A 20,093-nucleotide genomic window follows, 5' to 3' on the forward strand; every position below is an offset into this window, starting at 1 on the left:
AAGAAATAAATAATAAGGTGAAGTTGAAAGTAAGCTTCAATTTAATTACAAAAACACATCAAATGAACATTTCGGGTTTCCCCTTTATCAACAAAACAGGATTATTGAAACACCACAGATGATTGAGATGATGTGGTAGTGGCGTGGTTAAGATGAATAAACAAAACATTGGTTGGCAGGAAATATTATATGCTCCTTTGTAAGGAACCACGAATTAAAATAGAATACTGGATATTTCTAAAAAGTAGGTAGGAAATCAGCAAATTAAGATTATTGTATTATTTTTTAAAATATGGTATCATTCTATCGCAAAATAACTTTTGTGAAGTGGTCTAAACAGACCCAACTACCCAATTTTGTTATATTTGTGGAAGGGATAGGAAAATAAAACAAGACAAAACAAAATAAAATAAAAAAATAAATACTCTACCTGTCGTCTGCATTTTTTGCGGCCGCAAAAATCAATTTGCGGCCGCAAATATCATGGCGATCCGCAAATTTGGGCAAATTTCCCAAAATTGGCAAATCGTGGCAAATTTTGGGAAAATTGGGAAATCGCGTGGCAAATTTTGGGAAAAAAAAGAAGCGAAAACAAAATAATGAAAAAAAAAGGTGCGAAACTTGATAATGTTGCAGCTTTGCCTGGGCCCAAACCAAGGGAAGCTACTCTCTACAGATAATGATCCTTTAAAATCTTTGTAACAACGCTATCGTGTAAAATAAATGTAACCTCCTTAAATGTAATAAATTGTCTTTTATATATTTTTTTTCTGTATCGCGCGTTAGTTTTTACTGAAACGCTTAGTTCTCCTCAGCAAATTTTTTTGGGCAAATTTTGGTCTTTTTGGCAAATTTCTTGGCAAATTTTGGTAAATTGTAGGTCCCAATTTGGCAAAAAATGCAGATGACAGCTCTACTTGGATGTGAAACTCCAATTATTGTATTTTTGTGAGAGATGATGTTTTTTTTCCTTGTAAATCATCTCTCTGTGTTAACGTGATATTATTGTTGGCTTAGGTCACTGTGTATGTAAAGTACTTTGAACATGATAAGTGGATATTAGATGGTGTACAAGCTCATTTATTTCTTCCTCTCTTTCTAAAATATTTCAATAGATCCATCATATTGTTTTTTTAAAAACATTTTTATTTTAAAATAAATCCATCATATTCATATATTGTTTATATTTATTTTTTAATTGTTTAATAGATCCATCATATTGATTGTTTTTCTTTTAAAAATATTTTTGATAGATCCGTCTTATTGATTATTTTCCTTTTTAAAATCTTTAAATAGATCCATGATATTGATTATTATCTTTTTAATATATCCATTTTTTTGATTATTTTACTTTTTAAAAAGTAGATTCATCATATTGATTATTTTTCTCTTTTAGGTTTTTTTAATAGATCCATCATATTAATTATTTTTATTTTTTTATATTTTTAATAGATCCATTTTATTGGTTATATTTCTTTTTTGATAGATCCATTATATCGATTATTTTTCTTTTTTTTCCTTTTTTTGTTTTGTTTTTCTTTTTTTCTATAACTGAATTATATCTTTTTGATCCCGTTTCACTAGTACCCCTCCAATTTGACATCTGCTAACTTGACGACTCGTGCCAGTAATCTGGATAACGACCCGCCCCCACCGGCATCCTTTCCCCACAATTCCCTGGCAATGGAGCCCAGCCCTGTCATTAAGATGGGGACAGGCGCCCTAGGACATCGAAAAAACAACTCTACGGGCAAAGGTAAAGTAGAAGGAGGAGGAGGTGGGGGGTGGGGTTGGGTGGGGAGGAAGAGGGTGATGGATCCTTTTTTTTTTTTTTTTTTTTTTTTCTTCAATCTGAAAATTTCACATGGCAATCATTTATCTGGAGAAGGAACCACAATTTGTTAGGAGTGGCTGACAGAACTTTTGTTTTTTCTAGGGAGAGAGGGGGGTGGGGTTAAATTTTCATCTTGTGTTTTGTTACATCATCATCATCATCATCATCATCATCATTATCATCGTTATCATCATCATCATCATCATCATCATCATCATCATCATCATCATCATTATCATCATCATCGTCATCTTCATGATCATCATCATCATCATTATCATCATCATCGTCGTCATCTTCATCATCATCATCATCATCATCATCATCATCATCATCATCATTCACCATCATCATCATTATCATCATCACCATCATCATTATCATCATAATCATCATCATCATCATCATCATCATCATCATCATCATCATCATCATCATCATCATCATCATCATCGTCTTCATCATCACCACCATCATCATCATTATTATCATCATCACCATCATCATTATCATCATCATCATCATCATCATCATCATCATCATCATCATCATCATCATCATCATCATCGTCATCATCATCATCATCATCATCACCATCATCATCATCATCATCATCATCATTATCATCATCATCATTATCATCATCATCATCATCATCATCATCATCGTCTTCATCATCACCACCATCATCATCATTATTATCATCATTACCATCATCATTATCATTCATCATCATCATCATCATCATCATCATCATCATCATCATCATCATCATCATCACCATCATCATCATCATCACCACCATCATCATCATTATCATCATCATCATCATTACCATCATCATCATCATCATCATCATCATCATCATCATCATCATCATCATCATCATCATCATCATCATCATCATCATCATCATCATCATCATCATCATCATCATCATCATCATTATCTTGATTTACTGATCTCACTGCCATGGGTTAATGTCTTGATTTAATTGTGTATAGAAAGTAAAATTAGTGTGTTTATTTCTCTAATGCCGAAGTGCCAAACACACTTTTTTCCCATGCTAAACAGCTTTGAATTTGGGTCTCAATACCTTAGTTGATAGAGAACTCACTTCACACATAGTCGAGATTTTTCTGTCTGTGACAGCCCTGTCCACCCAGCAGTGACTGGGTAGCTGGGTTTTTAATAGATCTGGCTGGAAGTATTTTGCGATAGACTAGTGTCCTATCCGAAGGGTAGCAAGCATCTGCTATTGTCTATTTCATGCAATAAGAACCAATATAAACTCCCATCTTCATGGGCCGACTGGATCCGAAGGACTACTTTTATTTTTATTTTTAAAAAAAAAGGCTTTAAAAGATCACTAAGTTTTTGTAATTTGGCATTAAAAAATCTGGCTCTGTAGTGTGAAATGGACAATAGCAATGGCTTGCTACCCTTTGGATAACAGACCCAGCTACCCAATCACTGCTGGGTGGACAGGGGGGGGGGGGGGGTCAGAATAAAATCTCGACTGCACCCGGGATCGATCTCAGTCCCTTTGCGTGTGTATCAAGTGCTCTACCAACTGAGCTATTGGGACCCCCTTTCAAAGAAACAGATTTATAAATGAGGTGATAAATCCTCAAGAATGTAAATGTTGCTGCTCAAAGCTTGAAGCTTGAAGAAATAAATAACAATGTGAAATTGAATGTAAGCTTCAATTTAATTACAAAAACAGATAAAATGGACGTTTTGGGTTTCCCCTTTATCAACAAACAGGATTAATGAAACACTACAGATGAAGGAGATGATGTGGTAGTGGCGTTGTTAAGATGAATAAACAAAACATTGATGGGCAGGAAATAGTGTGCTCCTTTGTATGGAAGCACGAATTAAAATAGAACAATAGATATTTCTAAAAGGTGTGCAATTAATTAAGTGAACAGAGGGGAGGCGGAAAGGAACTGTGTAATGCAGTTTAGAAAGTGAAGTATAAAAACGTGTAGACTTTTTGGAAAATAAATACAATGGAAATGGAAATAAATTTTTAAAAATAAGGGATGTTGGTATAAGTTTTATCATTAGTGGCAGTAGCAGCAGCAGAAGCAACGGTAGTAGTAGTAGTAGTAGTAGTAGTAGTAGTAGTAGTAGTAGTAGTAGTAGTAGTAGTAGTAGTAGTAGTAGTAGTACTAGTAGTACTAGTAGTAGTAGTAGTAGTCGTAGTAGTAGTAGTAGTAGTAGTGAGTAGTAGTAGTGTAGTGATAGTAGTGGTAGTAGTAGTAGTGGTAGTAGTAGTAGTAGTAGTAGTAGTAGTAGTAGTAGTGATAGTACTAGTAGTAGTAGTAGTAGTAGTAGTGATAGTAGTGGTAGTGGTAGTAGTAGTAGTAGTAGTTGTAGTTGTAGTTGTAGTTGTATTAGTAGTAGTAGTAGTAGTAGTAGTAGTGGTAGTAGTAGTATTAGTCGTGGTAGTGTAGTAGTAATAGTAGTAGTAGTAGTAGTAGTAGTTGTAGTAGTAGTTGTAGTAGTATAGTATTAGTAGTAGTAGTAGTAGTAGTAGTAGTAGTAGTAGTAGTAGTAGTAGTAGTAGTAGTAGTAGTAGTAGTAGTAGTAGTAGTAGTAGTAGTAGTAGTAGTAGTAGTAGTAGTAGTAGTAGTAGTAGTAGTAGTACATGTGCAGCTATGTGGTCTAGTGGTGTGTCACTCGCTTTCGAATCGGAAGGTCCTGGGTTTGAGCCTCGCTCAGCGCATAGTTGAGTCCTTGGAAAAGACTCTTTACTCACATTCTCTCGTCCTACATGTTATATATTGTTGTTGACCAGGGACCCCTTGTAAAGCGCTTTGAGCACATTTAGTGGATATTGCGCTATATAAAAAAAGCTAAATAAATATAATATGTATATTTTTGTTGCAAGAGTCAAATGACAAATAATTGTATTTTCTACCATTGCAGGGTTTGATGGTAGCAAGATAAACACATGGACTGATGTATCGCCCACAAATCTGATAGACGGAGGTGGAGGAGGGGGAGCCTGTCCTGTTATTTCCCCGTCATCTTTCAAGGACATGACCTCCGATCCTTCAAACTTCGTCGTCAACGGTGGCAGTAGTGATGGAAGGCTGAACCACATCAATGCCACCAACCACAGCCCGCCAAAATATTCTTTAAATTCAACAGGGTTGCCACCTTCATCGACATCATTCTCACCTCCGAAACATCATCATCCTCATCATCATCATCATCATCAACACCAACAACAACATCAGACGACAATGAATCATTACACAATGAACGAAACCAACAATCAAAATAGCATCAACACGAACACCAACTCTAAAAATAGTAGTAGCAACAGTCGACGCAGTCGAATGAACTCCGACACGACTCGAAGCCCCAGACTGACCCGAAAAATGTCATCGGGTAAAAAGAATAGTGCAAATAATCCGTCAAAATCATCGGTAACGACGAGTCCTCATCACCACAGACACGACTACAACAATATCTACTCTTCCTGTTCGACTTCTTCTTCTTCGTCTTCGCCGAGCTCTAAAAACAGTAGCATCTCAATGAGTCCACAAAAGTCAAAATCATCCGCTTCATCTTCTGCTTCCTCGGCAGACATCATCATTAATAATCCTAGTCCGAAGAAATCAAGAAATGGACACGTTCGGAGTAAGAGTGGGGGATATCATAGTAATGTGACCGTGTTAGACTGTGAAAAACTAGGTAAATACAGAATTCCAGAAACTGCTGCAGGTATTCTACAAAACCATGAGGAAAATAAGGGAAGTGATGTGGTTGTGATGGCCGCTGTGGTCAAACAGCCCAGGCTGACATCTTGGAAAGACATCTCCCCAACCGAATCAAAGACAAACTCAGGAGTGAAAGACGGAGGGGGAGGAGGAGGAGGGGGAGGGGGAGGTAATGGTAGGACAAGGCCTGAGAGTGGGTATTTCTCCAATGAAGTGTATAGTGAATCTAGAGAAGAGATAGAAGTAGATGACGACGATGATGATGATGACGATGACGACGACGAAACGTCATCGTCGTCGAATAGTGAAAACCATGTAGACACAATCAAACTTCGACCTGCTCGACATCAACAACAGCAAGGAAAACAACAGGCGGCAACGTCTGCCGCCACCTCGAATAGCCACACAACTCCTCAAACTAATTCAAATTCAAAAGGGACGTTTGATACAGTAACAACAACAACAGCAGCAGTCAACAGTGAAGCTACCACTTCTGCTAACACAAATCCATCTAACTACGAAGCCTCAACCTCTGAGAAGGAACGTCGTGGTTGTAGCGGTGTCAATTCAATGCTAACCTACGCTATTAGTAATAATTCAGCCACTTCCAACCCCACGGGTCAGGAATCCATTGGAATGGACAGAGAAGATTCCTACGACAACGTGACAAATCCGTCCCAAGTTGGAGTCGGGACTCGCGGGGGAAGTGGTGGTCGATACCATTTGACTAATTTTAGACTCGAGGATGAGGAGGAGGATGAGGAAGAAGGCGCAGTGTCAGGCGGTGTGATGAACGAGAGTGACTCCGTCACTCATAGCGGTGAGAACCAGAGACTGTTGCTACAAGGGGAGGATACTCTGAATGATTATTTCTTTGATGAGGATTTCACCACTGTACAGTACGATGGCAAGCTACAAAGTTCGGTAGGAGTGACGTTACAAGGTTCCTGTGCTGCTTATAACCTTCAGGATTCTTTACACACAGGTATGGAAACATTTTCTATGTTCTCTCACACTGCTATAGCAAATGCGTTGTTTGATTGGGTTTTATTTCATTAAGGTTATCTTGGCCTATTTGCTACAGTCCTCTTGAGTCACAAGTAAACACTGGGCAGGGTCGTTTGATCTTCCACGGTGGGCAGGAGGTCATGCTGTGTCTTCTATCCCTTTATATCTGTTTTTTTTTTTTCCGAGTTGCTTTCTGTCTTTACCTTCGAATGGGATTATTTAGTTTTGTCACAGCCCTTGCTGGAGTCCTTGACTGGGAGGGAAACAGCCAAATGTATAGTTATAGTTTTGGGAGATGGTATTTTTTTCCTTGTAAATCATGTCTCTGTTATGTATTGTTAATTATGTATTCTGTAAACATTTGTGTGTATTCCTCTAAGTGATCTTATAGTCTGATCTGATTGATATAATTTGGTGAGAACATATCAATAAAATGCCTGTCTGACTGAAAACAATAATGAAAAGCTGAGTGATGTCAACAATTTTGTGCCTTCTCTACACAGGTTTTCCTGGTCCTGGAGACACGCAGGGTGGACAGATCGTCCTCCCACATTCCTTCAATGGATCCTACGCAGCTATGGGGGCTTTTCGAGACTCCTTCCTGCAGAATGAAGACCTCTACTCGGGGCCCTGTGAGTCTGAGGTGTCTGGAACAGGAAGTAGAACCTCGATGGACGTGTCATCGTCGGAGAGGGACATGATGTGCTCTAGTGACTTCATCGACTTCCCAGGTGGTAACGAACCTCTCTTCACGCCGCCTGTCAATACGTCGCAGGTAATGGGGGTGGGCATCTTTGTTTTTTCCCATTTTCAATTCTCTGATCTCTCTTTGTGTAAATGTAGATTCCAGAAAGTTTGTGGTTATAATTAAAGTAATAATAATAAAGTAAAGAATGTAAAAAAAATTGTGATGGTTTGTCTTTGTTGAACGGACTCGATTGTTTTGAAATTATGTTTAGGTTTCAAATTATTCCTGTTTTTCTCATCCAATGTGTACTCTCTTCCAATTTCCTTAAGAAAATGCAATAAAGAAGCTACTTTTAAGACAAATATTAAGACCTATTTTATTTTAGGAAATATTTTATAGATTGAAACCAGTTTCCAGTTTCCGTTTATGGATTATTTTTCATGATATGAACATCTTAAGCATGTATTGTGTATGACCTCTTATTGTAGCTTTGATGTTTTTATTTATAATAAGGAATAGGCGTGGTATAAATGATTTACATTATTATTATTATTATTATTATTTATTACTGATTGAGAGTAATAGTACTAGCCTGTATCATCATGATGAGATATCTTACCTTACTGGAGTTCCGTCTCCTTACAGAGGTCGAATGTCATGGAACGCCATTCTTCACGCTCAAGGGCCATTACCGAGCAGTTGATTATCTTTTTGCCAGTTGTGTTGCCTCCACATATTTCCTATCCAGGACTTCCTTAGTTTGCCCCATGCCTTTCTGCCAGCTACTTTTCCCTCTAGCACTGATTTTTGGATGGTGTTGTGTCTCAGAATATATGTCCATAATATGATGAGAAATGGCTATATAAATGTTCATATTTTATATTATTTAAAAAAATATTTAAGCTGAGAAATAGGGGCTAAATTTCTTGCACATAGAAATTGTTGTTTTAAATAAAGATCCACTTCCAATCTGTTTAATTTCCTTTTAGGATCATGTCCTGTCCACTGACAGTCTGTCCCGTCATCGTCATGATGGGCAGGACAGGGAGGATGATGAGGTGGACTCTCTCAGTGGCAGTCGTACCTCCAACACGACAGCTGACATCACCGTGCGCTGCGAACCCCACAAGGATGCCTACTTCCTGTCTTTTGATGGAGGCTCACAAGGTACGTGTACAGGTTTAACTTTAATTTGTTCATAGGTTTTTTTTTATGGTGCTTAAAGTACTTTTAGCTCATTTCATTGGATGGGGTTTCCGACCTCCCATAGTGGGCAGGGAGGTACTTGCTGTATATTCTATCCCCCTGTATCTGTTTTCCAATTGCTTTCTGTCTTTGTCTTGGAATAAGATTACTAATTTGCCCTGACCATGGTCGGAGTCCTTGGCTGGGAGGGAAACAGTTGAATGTATAGTTATGGTTTTGGTTGAATGTATAGTTATGGTTTTGATAGATGATATTTTTTTCCCTTGTAAATCATCTCTCTGTTATGAACTTTTTTTTTTTTGTTGACATATGATTTGTAAGCATTTGAGTGGGATCTTGTGCTGGTGTCTAGATGAAACGTTTAGGTAATCTCAAACTAAGAACACTGGTAGTGCGCTCTTGGAATCTGCATCTGTTCCCTATTTGTACCATTCCCCTTTGTTTTACTATCTCCTTAAGTCCTATTAATTGCACATCTAGAATGATTTTACGATCCAAGCTTCATCCTTTTAACTGGCACTGATATGATCTAAATGCATTGCAAGTGCCGTAAAACGCTTAAAAACAATAAAAACAAAACAGCAAACAATGGAACATTTTGTGCCCTAAGGGCTTGGCACAATAATAGACAAAACAAACAAAACTAAAAATAAAACCCCAACAAAATAGGAGCCAAATTATTTTGCTAAAAAAACCCCAATGAGCTGCCAACATTGGACGGGGAATTTGGTTCATCTTCTGGGTGTGAGTGCTATTGCCTTATCCACTGGTCCATCTCACTTGTATGGAGAGATTTGGAATGGAACTGGTCTCACGATACCACATGTGTGTCACTCATCGTCTCTTGTATGGATAGATTTGGAATGGAACTTGTCTCACGATACGACATGTCTGTGACTCATCGTCTCTTGTATGGAGCGATTTGGAATGGAACTGGTCTCACGATACCACATGTGTGTGACTCATCGTCTCTTGTATGGATAGATTTGGAATGGAACTGGTCTCACGATACCACATGTGTGTGTTACTCATCGTCACTTGTATGGAGAGATTTGGAATGGAACTGGTCTCACGATACCACATGTGTGTCACTCATCGTCTCTTGTATGGATAGATTTGGAATGGAACTGGTCTCACGATACCACATGTGTGTGTTACTCATCGTCTCAAGTTAATTATATGTCAGGATGACCTAGGTTCTGGAAATTTAATTTAGAGCCATAAATAACAAACTTAGGGTTATTTTATATTGGTCATTGTGGAGGCGATGATTACTTATTTGCAGGTCGTATAACCCAATTCCATATGTTTCGTCCTACATAGTAAGTGTTTATGCTGGCTTGGAACACCTTGTAAAGCGCTTTGAGCGCTTTTAGTTGATATTGCGCTATATAAATACTCTAGTTTTAGTAAGTAAGTTATATTTAAACTGGATTATTTCTTCCCTCCAGGCAAGTTTTCCGTGACAGAGAGTGAGTCATCGTACATTTCACAGACTTCCTCTCACGAGGATAAGCTTGGTAAGAGATACATAGAAATTGCAATGGGAGCGAGCTATATTCATATTTTCGTCCAACCAGGTCATCAATCACATGATTTTTTGCTGTCCAACGATTGGATATGTCTTAACAAATGTAAACACACTGCTTTGTTTAAAAATGTTATAAACATACCCATGTGTCAAGCTGACCAAAATGACCAATCGTGATGTTAGATATTTCAAAATCTGTGAGAACTCTTCACTATGAAGGTCACTTTGAGCACATATGCCAATGTGACCAATGACCTGGAGCACATGGAAATGTAATATAGATCGCTCCAATTGACACAGAAAGAAGAACAGTAGTCCTTTAGGGTTAGAGTCATTGATTAGGGGGGTCCCAATAGCTCAGTTGGTAGACCCACTCACTTCATAAGCAAAGGGACAGAGATCGATTGCAGTCGCAATTTTTTCTGACCCCCCTCCTGACTACTCAGCAGTGAATGGGTAGCTGAGCCTGATAGAGCTGGTGGAAAGTACTTTTCGATAGACTAGCATCCTATCCAAATGGTAGCAAGCAATTTCTATTGGCCGTTTCACGCTATAGAAACCGGGATAAACTCAGGCTCCATGGGCTCCATGGCTCTGAAGGACTTTTAGAGTCAGTAGGCTCATGGAGCCGTAGTTTATCCCGGTTTTTATTTAGTGTAAAACGGACAATAGCAATCGCTACCCTTTGGATAAGATACTGGTATATTGGAAAGTACTTTCAACCAGATCTGACAAACCCAGCTACCCAATCACTGCTGTGTTGACAGGGGGGTTAGAAAAAAAAAATCTTAACATCACCCTCGATTAATTTCAGTCGCTTTGCGTGGAAAGCTAACTGAGCTATATATAGCGCTTAATCCATACATAGGTTCTTAGTGCTCTACAATTATATAAAGAAAAACAAACAAACAAACAAACAAAACAAAAAAACAAAAAACTTGAATCTTGAAGCTTTAGTCTTGAAACATTAAAATTACTCATTTCCGGTCATTTTGATTTGCTCATCACTTTTTGACATCAAATTTACCCTAACATAATACAGTGGTCCCAACCCTACATTAAAAAAATATGTATTCTGACGCATTTTCGTTCATTGTACGCATTTTGCTTAGGATTGTACGCATTATTGAATTAATCGTTCACTATTTTAGTGTACTTAACCACTTTAATAATATTTTTTTGACCCGGAAGTTCATATAGGGAGTTCAGTGTGATTTTCTCTGGCTGGGTCATATCAGGTTTATTTATAGGTAGATTCTGGAAGTGGATACTGTTTATGTAGTCAATAAAGAGTGAGTTTACTTACTTAATCAATTCAAATATCGAATATAATATTGCTAGTATGGTCTCATTGTTTAATTTGCATTATTGAAATTATTCATATATAAATCACAACTCTGGCTTAAAAACACTCCTTATTTATATATAGATTAGGACATATTCTAATTAACTATTTATTTTACTGTGTAAATAATAACATGTCCGTACAAAAAAGATTTCCTTTTTTTGGAGATGCAAAAAAGTATTATTATTATTATTATTATTATTATTATTATTATTATTATTATTATTATTATTATTATTATTATTATTATTATTATTATTGTTATTATTGTTATTGTTGTTGTTATTATTATTATTATTATTATTATTATTATTATTATTATTATTATTATTATTATTATTATTATTATTATATTATTATTATTATTATTATTATTATTATTATTATTATTATTATTATTATTAAGAATAACATCAGATTTTGGGCTAATTATAGTTTTTGAAGGATTGTACACATTTTTTTTTGGGACCAAAATCGTACTCATTTTTGCTCTCCTTTTTACAAATTTTCATAGGTGAAGGTGAGGGTTGGCAGCTTTGATTATGCTATATTGAAACAATCGGGGCCCTAATCTGCTATTTGGAGAAAAGAAATTATTATTTTAATATTTTTATTGTTGTTATTGTCGTTGCTATTTACAGCCAGCAGATCTGTGAGCTCGGTTGGTGATGACGTTGAAGATGAGCAGTCCAGTAGTTTCCAGTTCTCAAATGCAGACAAGAGGAATGGAGCCTCGACTACTGAAGGCGGCGGAGCTGGTGGTAGTGGTGGTGGGGAGGATTTGGAAGGCATCAGTTTGAGTCTGGGTAAAGCCGGGCGAGTCATGACTTGGAACATGAAGGGGAGTCGATACCCTGGCAGGATTTGTTTGGAGGCTTTACAGGTTGGTAGGAGGAGGATGTGGAGGAAGAGGAGGAGGAGGAGGAGGAGGAGGAGGAGGAGAGGAGAGGAGGAGGAGGAGGAGGAGGAGAGGAGAGGAGGATGAGGAGGAGGAGAAGAAGAAGAAGAAGAAGAAGAAGAAGAAGAAGAAGAAGAAGAAGAAGAAGAAGAAGAAGAAGAAGAAGAAGAAGAAGAAGAAGAAGAAGAAGAAGAAAAAAGAGAAGAAGAAGAGGATTTAATTGGAATTAATCACTTTTTACCATTTGGATAGGCCAGCTACTCAAATGGTAGAGGAAGCATTCCCCACTCCCTCAACTCTATCTGGGTTCATAAATGGTCAGTCATGTATTGGTTGGGAGTCCTATCATTTGAGCTATGACTACCTGCAGATTTACAGGTTAAGCAAGCCTTTTTCTCATGATAGGGACAAATATTACATCAGTTGAGCGAGAAGAAAAAAAACCCAGTTCAATTTAAGAGAGGTGTTGAACTGATTAAAAAAAAAAGAAAAATGGAAAATCTTTTCATATCTATTTTTCATCATCATCATCGTCATCATCATCATCATCATCATCATCATCATCATCATCATCATCATCATCATCATCATCATCATCATCATCATCATCATCATCATCATCATCATCATCATCATCATCATCATCATCATCATCATCATCATCATCAATCATCATTATCATCAACATCATCATCATCATCATCATCATCATCATCATCGTCATCATCATCATCATCATCATCATCATCATCATCATCATCATCATCATCATCATCATCATCATCATCATCGTCATCTATATGTATTATTTTTGTCATCTTGTTTCCAGGAGTACCTTTCTCAGTCATCGGGTACCCCTGGCACACCTAGGTCCCTGTCCCTCCACAGTGCTGGCAAACTGTCTCCCATGTGCGCCGCCTTACTCTCTAGTGGAGAGCTAGAAAAACACTGTGCTCGTAAGTATTCTTGTTTCAACTCTGTTTTCACTAGTAGATGGTAGGAGAAGCAAGATAGGTTTGGTTTGTGTTGTGTGTTGTGTTGTGTGTGTGTGTGCGTGTGTGTTTGTGTGTGTAAATGATTATGTTTCAGCCAAAGGAATTTGTAATTTAAGCGCTTAGAGTCTGGTGTCTCGGAGTTATAGCGCTATATAAGTTTTCAGCATTATTATATTATTATTATAATCCTTAGTTTATGCCATAACCTAAAAAAAAACCCCAAAAAAACAAAACAAACCCAAAATCTCCACTGTGCTGTTTTGTCAACATAAGGGACATCATTTTGTATACACGTTTTGATGTAAATATTTAAAAGACTAACTGAACAAAACTAGTAAACAGAGTCATTTGGAATATATGGTAAAAAATAAAGCAAAATGTTTAAAATTGCTCTTACAGTTCAGATCGTAAATAGGTGATGTTTGGTCCATGCCGAATTCCAAGTATTTATTCAGAAAAGTGAGTGGAGCAGGCACTTATGTTGATTATAACAGAAAATGAAGTGATGGGCAGCGTGCCTCTGCAGTATGGTCTCCGCTTCGTACCTGAAAGGTACCGAGTTCGATTACCCGCTGCGCTGTGTGGCCTTGAGCAAGTCACTTCGCCCTAGCTCAATTTGCGGCGCTGCACTGCACCGCCGCTAACGCCTGGGTTATTCCAGTCTTCCCTTTTAATAGATCTCAGAGATAAATTTCCCCTATGGGATGAATAAAGGGAATTTTTGTTTTTTAAAATTCATTTTTTGTTGGCGTAGCAGGAAGGTCCTGGGTTCTGTGGATCACACTTATCAATGTCCAATATGAATACTTAGCTGCTAGAAGCTGTGGACTGTAAAATGTAATATACAAGTAACAGACTCCAACAGAACAAAATACCGAAGACGGAATGTTTTGGGCTCAAAACTGTTCTTCACCATATAAGAAAAACAGTGAAAGTCCAGAAAATTTGAATGCCTTATCGTTATCATGTATTTTATAGATTTTTACAGCGCTCATTGCACTTCCAAATATAACTTTATCATATGTGTCAGTGCATGACAGAATCAGTCGGAATCTGTAAATTTTGGATTTGCATTTTTTTTCATTTTCTGAAAGAAAATGCTCCCCAGAGCATTTAAATCTTTATTTGAAGTAAATCGGATGATTTTTCATGAAGTTATGGTCAGATGTACGGGAAAGGTATCCAGCAAATTTGATAAAATTTCATACTTTTTCAACTTGACTAGCTGTAAAAAATATTTATATATGAAATTAACCTTTGATATTTCCCTAAGATGTACAACAAGGGTTGATTTAATCATTTATGACAAGAACTCATTTTTGATAAAAATTGACCTTCTAACTAAACTTGGCAATATCTCAGTTCAAACCTTTTCACCATCCGACTGATTATGTCATTCACTGTAATATATTCTCTCTATTCCTCATCCATATCTGTCTAATAGTAATAATATTCTTGTTTACCTTTTATATTGTACAGCCAAAGCGGCCAATGGCTCTTTCCTCAAGAGAAGCAGACGCATGACCACCTGGAAGCAGATTCGCAACTTGAGGACTCTGGGTAATTGTGCCAAAGACATTGCCGTGGAAAAATCGAGATCTCTGCCAGAACTGACCACGAAAAGGTTTGTTTTGCATTCTTTAATTTGTAATGTGCCTTACTCTTAATAAATAATAAATAAAATAAAATTCCCTTTATTCATCCCATAGGGGAAATTTGTCTCTAGAGTCTATTCCAAGGGAAGACTGGAATAACCCAGGTGTCAGCCACAGTGCAGCGCCGCATATTGAGCTAGGGCGAGGTGACTTGCTCAAGTCACACAGCGCAGTGGCGGGTGATCAAACTCACTACCTTTCGAGTACGAAGCTAATACTGTGCTGCTGAGCTACACTGTCCCCTTAATGGATGGAGGGTCCCAATAGATCAGTTGGTAGAGCACTCGCTACACAGGCAAAGGGACCAAGATCGATCCTGGGTGCAGTCGGGATTTTTTTCTGACCCCCTGTCCACCCAGCAGCAAATGGGTAGTAGAGTCTGTTAGATTTGACGGAAAGTACTTTGCGATAGACTAGCATCCCATCCAAAGGATAGCAAGCAATTGCTATTGTCTGTTTTACGCTATAGAAACCGGCATAAACTCCGGCTCCATGGGCCGGATGGCTCTGAAGGACTACTTACTCTTGGTCAGAGTTTTCTTTCATTGTCCTACTTTCAGATGTTCCATTCTCAATGTTGCCTGGTTTGTAGTCATAGGTCTACATAAATATTAATGTGAAATTGAATGTAAACTTCAATTTAATATATGAAAACAGATAAAATGGATGTTTCGGGTTTCCCCTTTATCAAAAAAACAAGATGAATCATTTATCTTAAAAAATGCCACTACCACATTATCTCATTCGCCTGCAGTGTTTCATTCGTCCTGTTTTGTTGATAAAGGGGAAACCTGAAACGTCCGTTTTATCTTTTTTCGTATATTAGATTGAAGCTTACATTCAATTTCACATTGTTATTTATTTCTTCGGTCGACAGGAAATTGTCTCTGTCTGTTGTCTGTTTTTAAGTTAATTGTCATGACCTATGATCTGTGTCCGTTCTGAAACTGTTCATTTAAAATCCATGCAGAAAATGCAGATCTCAGCTTAAAACATTACAATTAAAAACCAACGAAGAAAACAAAAACCATCATCAATTTGCCTGTTGGATTTTTCAATGAATTGTTAATGCTACAGAACCAGTTCTAAACTCAAGACTATAATATTAATAATAATAATACACATTTATACAGCGCTCATTCTCGTGTAAAACACAAGCTCTGGGCACTTTACAATATAAATTATCAATTTTAAGTGAAAAAAAAAAAAAAAAAAAGAATTCATAGCCAAATCAAGGATTCATAGAGTCAATAAAAACAAATACAGTAAAGATATTGTTGTAATTAATCAATTCAAATGTCTTTCGCTTTAGGGATTTTTTTTCCTTATATTTTTCTTTCTGCTCTGCCTTTCATTGTTTCAGTCACCCTTTTCAGATTTTCATTTTATAGGATTTTATTATATTTTTTTTTCATTAAAATTGAATGTTTTAATTTTTGTTTTACAGGTTTTTACGAGGGTTTTGTGAGGACACATCTGATGACGAGGACACTGATACAGTTGGCAAAGATGAACAGGAAGTGGACAAAGGGGTCAAAGGTCATCATCATCATCATCACAGCGACAGCCTCTCCAATTTGGCCATTGAGGAAAGGCGATTCCATCTGCAAAGGCACTCGGCGTACATCTTGGATCTGTACCACCGGCTTCAACAGGACTCAAACCCTCCGTCTCCGGAAACGCTAGCCAAGATAGACCAGGTTTGGACATGTTGATTAAATTCAACCTTTTTTTTTTTTTATCAGTAATTTTTTATTTTTTTTTTTGTCTTACTTATCTGTTGACCCATTAAGAAATGAAATCCTTTATTTTTTATACATTTTTCATGAAAAATTATAAAAATATATATATTTAGATTTCTTTGAGATTGCTATAGATTTAACAATTTTCAAAAAGTAGTTTTATCGGTTATAGAGTTTCTTATTCTTTTTAGGCAACTCACATAATAATTTATATATATATATTTATTTTGAATAACATTAAAGAAACGAATATTAAAAAATAGACACTTGAAATGTCTCACCTAAAGCGGTGACCTAATCTGATTTCTATATTTACAAGCGTTATCCCGTTTTACTCAGTCTGCAACTGAATTCGGTGAGAGAATGTGAGTAAAAAGCCATTCTAAGGACTCGAACTATGCGCCGCTCAGAGTGGAATTTGAACCAAGGACCCCCCCCCAGATCCGAAGGCGAGTGTCCATACCACTAGACCATACAACTGCACAGTAGTCCAAACTTGCTGCCATTTCGGGTCATGATGGCAGCGTGTGTTAAGTCAGGGTTTCCCTTTTTAGGTATTTGAAAAGTTGGCCACGATGCAGGTGTAGTCATGGCAAATATGCGGCTATGTGGTCTAGTGGTATGACACTCGCTTTCGGATCAGAGGGTCCTGGGTTTGAACCTCGCCGGTTGCGTAGTTGAGTCCTTGGAGAAGGCTCTTCTTTCGCATTCTCTCACCGTACTCAGGTGTAAAATGAGTACCTGGCCGTTAACAGCGTTGTCTCTGTCCAAAAAAAAATGTAATATTGCCTAACAGGCGTCATGTCTCGTTCTATATGTTAAGTGTTGCTGTTGGCCAGGACCCCTTGTTAAGCGCTTTGAGCACGTTTAGTGGAAATTGTGCTATATATACAAGCTCATTTTATAAATATTTTTTTGTAAAATATGACACGGCACTGATTATTCCTCTTCTTTTCAACATTCTTATTCTTAAAGATTCTTCTACGGGAAGGAATATTTGACTATGACAAGGACGGTGAGATCCTGGGCACTGGAAATGCTGCCAATGGCAAATTCGACAAGAAGAGCAGTTGTTGCCATAGCGATGAAGTGTCATGTGACTCGGCCTGCTCGTCGGGTCATTACCCATTCTATAACATGGCCGTGCAGCACAGCGATGTGCTCAAGAAACGAGTGGAGCTTCGGGCAGAATTGGAGAAACGGGAGGGTTTGTGTCTGGATCTGACGTCGGTGGCTACAACTGGGTACGTTTTCTTTTATTATTTATCCAAGTTCAAAGCTTGATATAATCACCTTTCCAATATATATTATTTGACTCACAGTGTTTTATTGGTATTATGTTATCATCATCATCATCATCATCATCATCATCATCATCATCATCATCATCATCATCATCATCATCATCATCATCATCATTATTATTATTATTATTATTATTATTATTATTATTATTATTATTATTATTATTATTATTATTATTATTATTATTACTATTATTATTATTATTATTATTATTATTATTATTATTATTATTATTATTATTATTATTATTATTATTATTATTATTATTATTATTAATATTATTATTACTACTACTACTGAATCTTTCAGGGCCAAGACAGAATGTACCCAGACGCTGAGGTCTCTGCGTATGTTGACGTCCAAGGAAACGCTGGTCTCTCCTAATACGGTTACCCTGTGGTTGGGCACTAAGAACTTCTCATCACAATTCCCTCCCAAGTAAGAACACGAGACTTACTTACTTACTTACTTATCTGAACCAGCCACCACCTCAGCTCTAGCCCTTCGGTCTTGTGCCATGACGTAGAAGTTAGACGTCTTTTGTAGTTGTTCCAGGTGACTATAAAGAAGAACACGAGACAAAGTACAGTTCTCCTTCTGAAGAGATGTAGCCGTTTGGAAGAAAAATAGTCCTTTGAAAGGAAAGAAGTCATTCTGAAAAAAAAAAAAAGATTTTATATAGGGCAATATCCACTAAACGTGTTCAAAGCACTTTACAAGGGGTATCTGACCAACAGCAACACGTAACATGTAGCATGGGACATGACGCTTGTTAGGCGGTATTGCAAGTTATTTCCGACAGAGACAACGCTGTTAACGGCCATGTACTCATTTTATGCCTGAGTATGGTGAGAGAATATGAGTAAAGAGCCTTTTCCGAGGATTCAACTATGTTCCTTGTCAGGTCGAACCCATGACCTTCTGATCCGCAAGCGAGTGTCATACCACTAGACCACATAGCTCTTTGGAAGAAAAGTAATTATTTTGAAGAGTAGTCCTTTGAAAGGAAAGTAGTCCTTTTGAAGAGATTTAGCTCTTTTCAAGAAAAGTAGTCCTTTCGAAGAGTAGTCCCTTTAAAGGAAAGTAGTCCTTCTGAAGAGAATTAGCTCTTTTCAAGAAAAGTAGTCCTTTCGAAGAGTAGTCCCTTTAAAGGAAAGTAGTCCTTCTGAAGAGAATTAGCTCTTTTCAAGAAAAGTAGTCCTTTCGAAGAGCAGTCCCTTTAAAGGAAAGTAGTCCTGAGGAGAATTAGCTCTTTTCAAGTAGTCTTTTAAAGGAAAGTAGTCCTTCTGAAAAAAATGTTATCATTGGAAAAGTCATCCTTTTGATGAGAAATATTTTGAAAGGGAAAGTAGTCGTTCTGAAGAGATCTAGTTTTTATAAAAAGAAAAATAATGTTTTTCTAGAGTTGTCCGTTGAAAACAAAGTAGTCCTCAAGAAAAAAGGTGGTCGTTTGGAAGAAAAGAACTCCTTCGGAGCTAAAAGGCTCATGGAGCTTTAGTGGCTATGTATCAATAAATGGACCATGGCAATTGCCTGCTACCATTTTGATAAGATGCTGAAATTACTTTTGTCCAGGCCTAACTGACCCTACTTCCCCATTTGCTGCTCGGGGGACAGAAGGGTAAAAAAAACAAACAAACCAGGGGAATGACATTACAAATTTGATTTATTAAAAATTGATTTTTGAGTAGTGATGCGATAATAAAAAAATCTCCTTTTTGGGATGCAATAAAGTATTCTTCTTCTTCTTCTTCTTCTTCTTCTTCTTCTTCTTCTTCTTCTTCTTCTTCTTCTTCTTCTTCTTCTTCTTCTTCTTCTTCTTCTCTTCTTCTTCTTCTTTCTTCTTCTTCCTTCTCTTCTTCTTCTTCTTCTTCTTCTTCTTCTTCTTCTTCTCTTTCTTCTTCTTTCTTCTTCTTCTTCTTCTTCTTCTTCTTCTTCTTCTTCTTCTTCTTCTTCTTCTCTTCTTTCTTCTTCTTCTTCTTCTTCTTCTTCTTCTTCTTCTTCTTCTTCTTCTTCTTCTTCTTCTTCTTCTTCTTCTTCTTCTTCTTCTTCTTCTTCTTCTTCTTCTTCTCTTCTTCTTCTTCTTCTTCTTCTTCTTCTTCTTCTTCTCTTCTTCTTCTTCTTCTTCTTCTTCTTCTTCTTCTTCTCT

General features: G+C 37.1%; 1 protein-coding gene across 1 annotated transcript in view; it reads left to right on the forward strand.

Annotated features, from left to right (window-relative positions):
• Positions 1-20,093, forward strand: part of LOC144960706 (uncharacterized) — a 50,881-nt gene that overhangs the window by 5,956 nt on the left and 24,832 nt on the right. Inside the window, exons 3-13 of the mRNA XM_078893996.1 lie at positions 1,585-1,756; positions 4,772-6,556; positions 7,083-7,354; positions 8,257-8,434; positions 9,925-9,993; positions 11,991-12,232; positions 13,077-13,203; positions 14,722-14,866; positions 16,345-16,597; positions 17,615-17,883; positions 18,254-18,382. Coding sequence (XP_078750122.1) covers positions 1,585-1,756; positions 4,772-6,556; positions 7,083-7,354; positions 8,257-8,434; positions 9,925-9,993; positions 11,991-12,232; positions 13,077-13,203; positions 14,722-14,866; positions 16,345-16,597; positions 17,615-17,883; positions 18,254-18,382 — 3,641 coding nt within the window. The remainder of the gene's footprint in view (positions 1-1,584; positions 1,757-4,771; positions 6,557-7,082; positions 7,355-8,256; positions 8,435-9,924; positions 9,994-11,990; positions 12,233-13,076; positions 13,204-14,721; positions 14,867-16,344; positions 16,598-17,614; positions 17,884-18,253; positions 18,383-20,093) is intronic.

This window comes from Berghia stephanieae, chromosome 15, assembly GCF_034508935.2.
Source record: "Berghia stephanieae isolate SIO BIC M18660-M18661 chromosome 15, UCSD_Bste_1.3, whole genome shotgun sequence".
Lineage (NCBI taxonomy): Eukaryota > Metazoa > Mollusca > Gastropoda > Nudibranchia > Aeolidiidae > Berghia > Berghia stephanieae.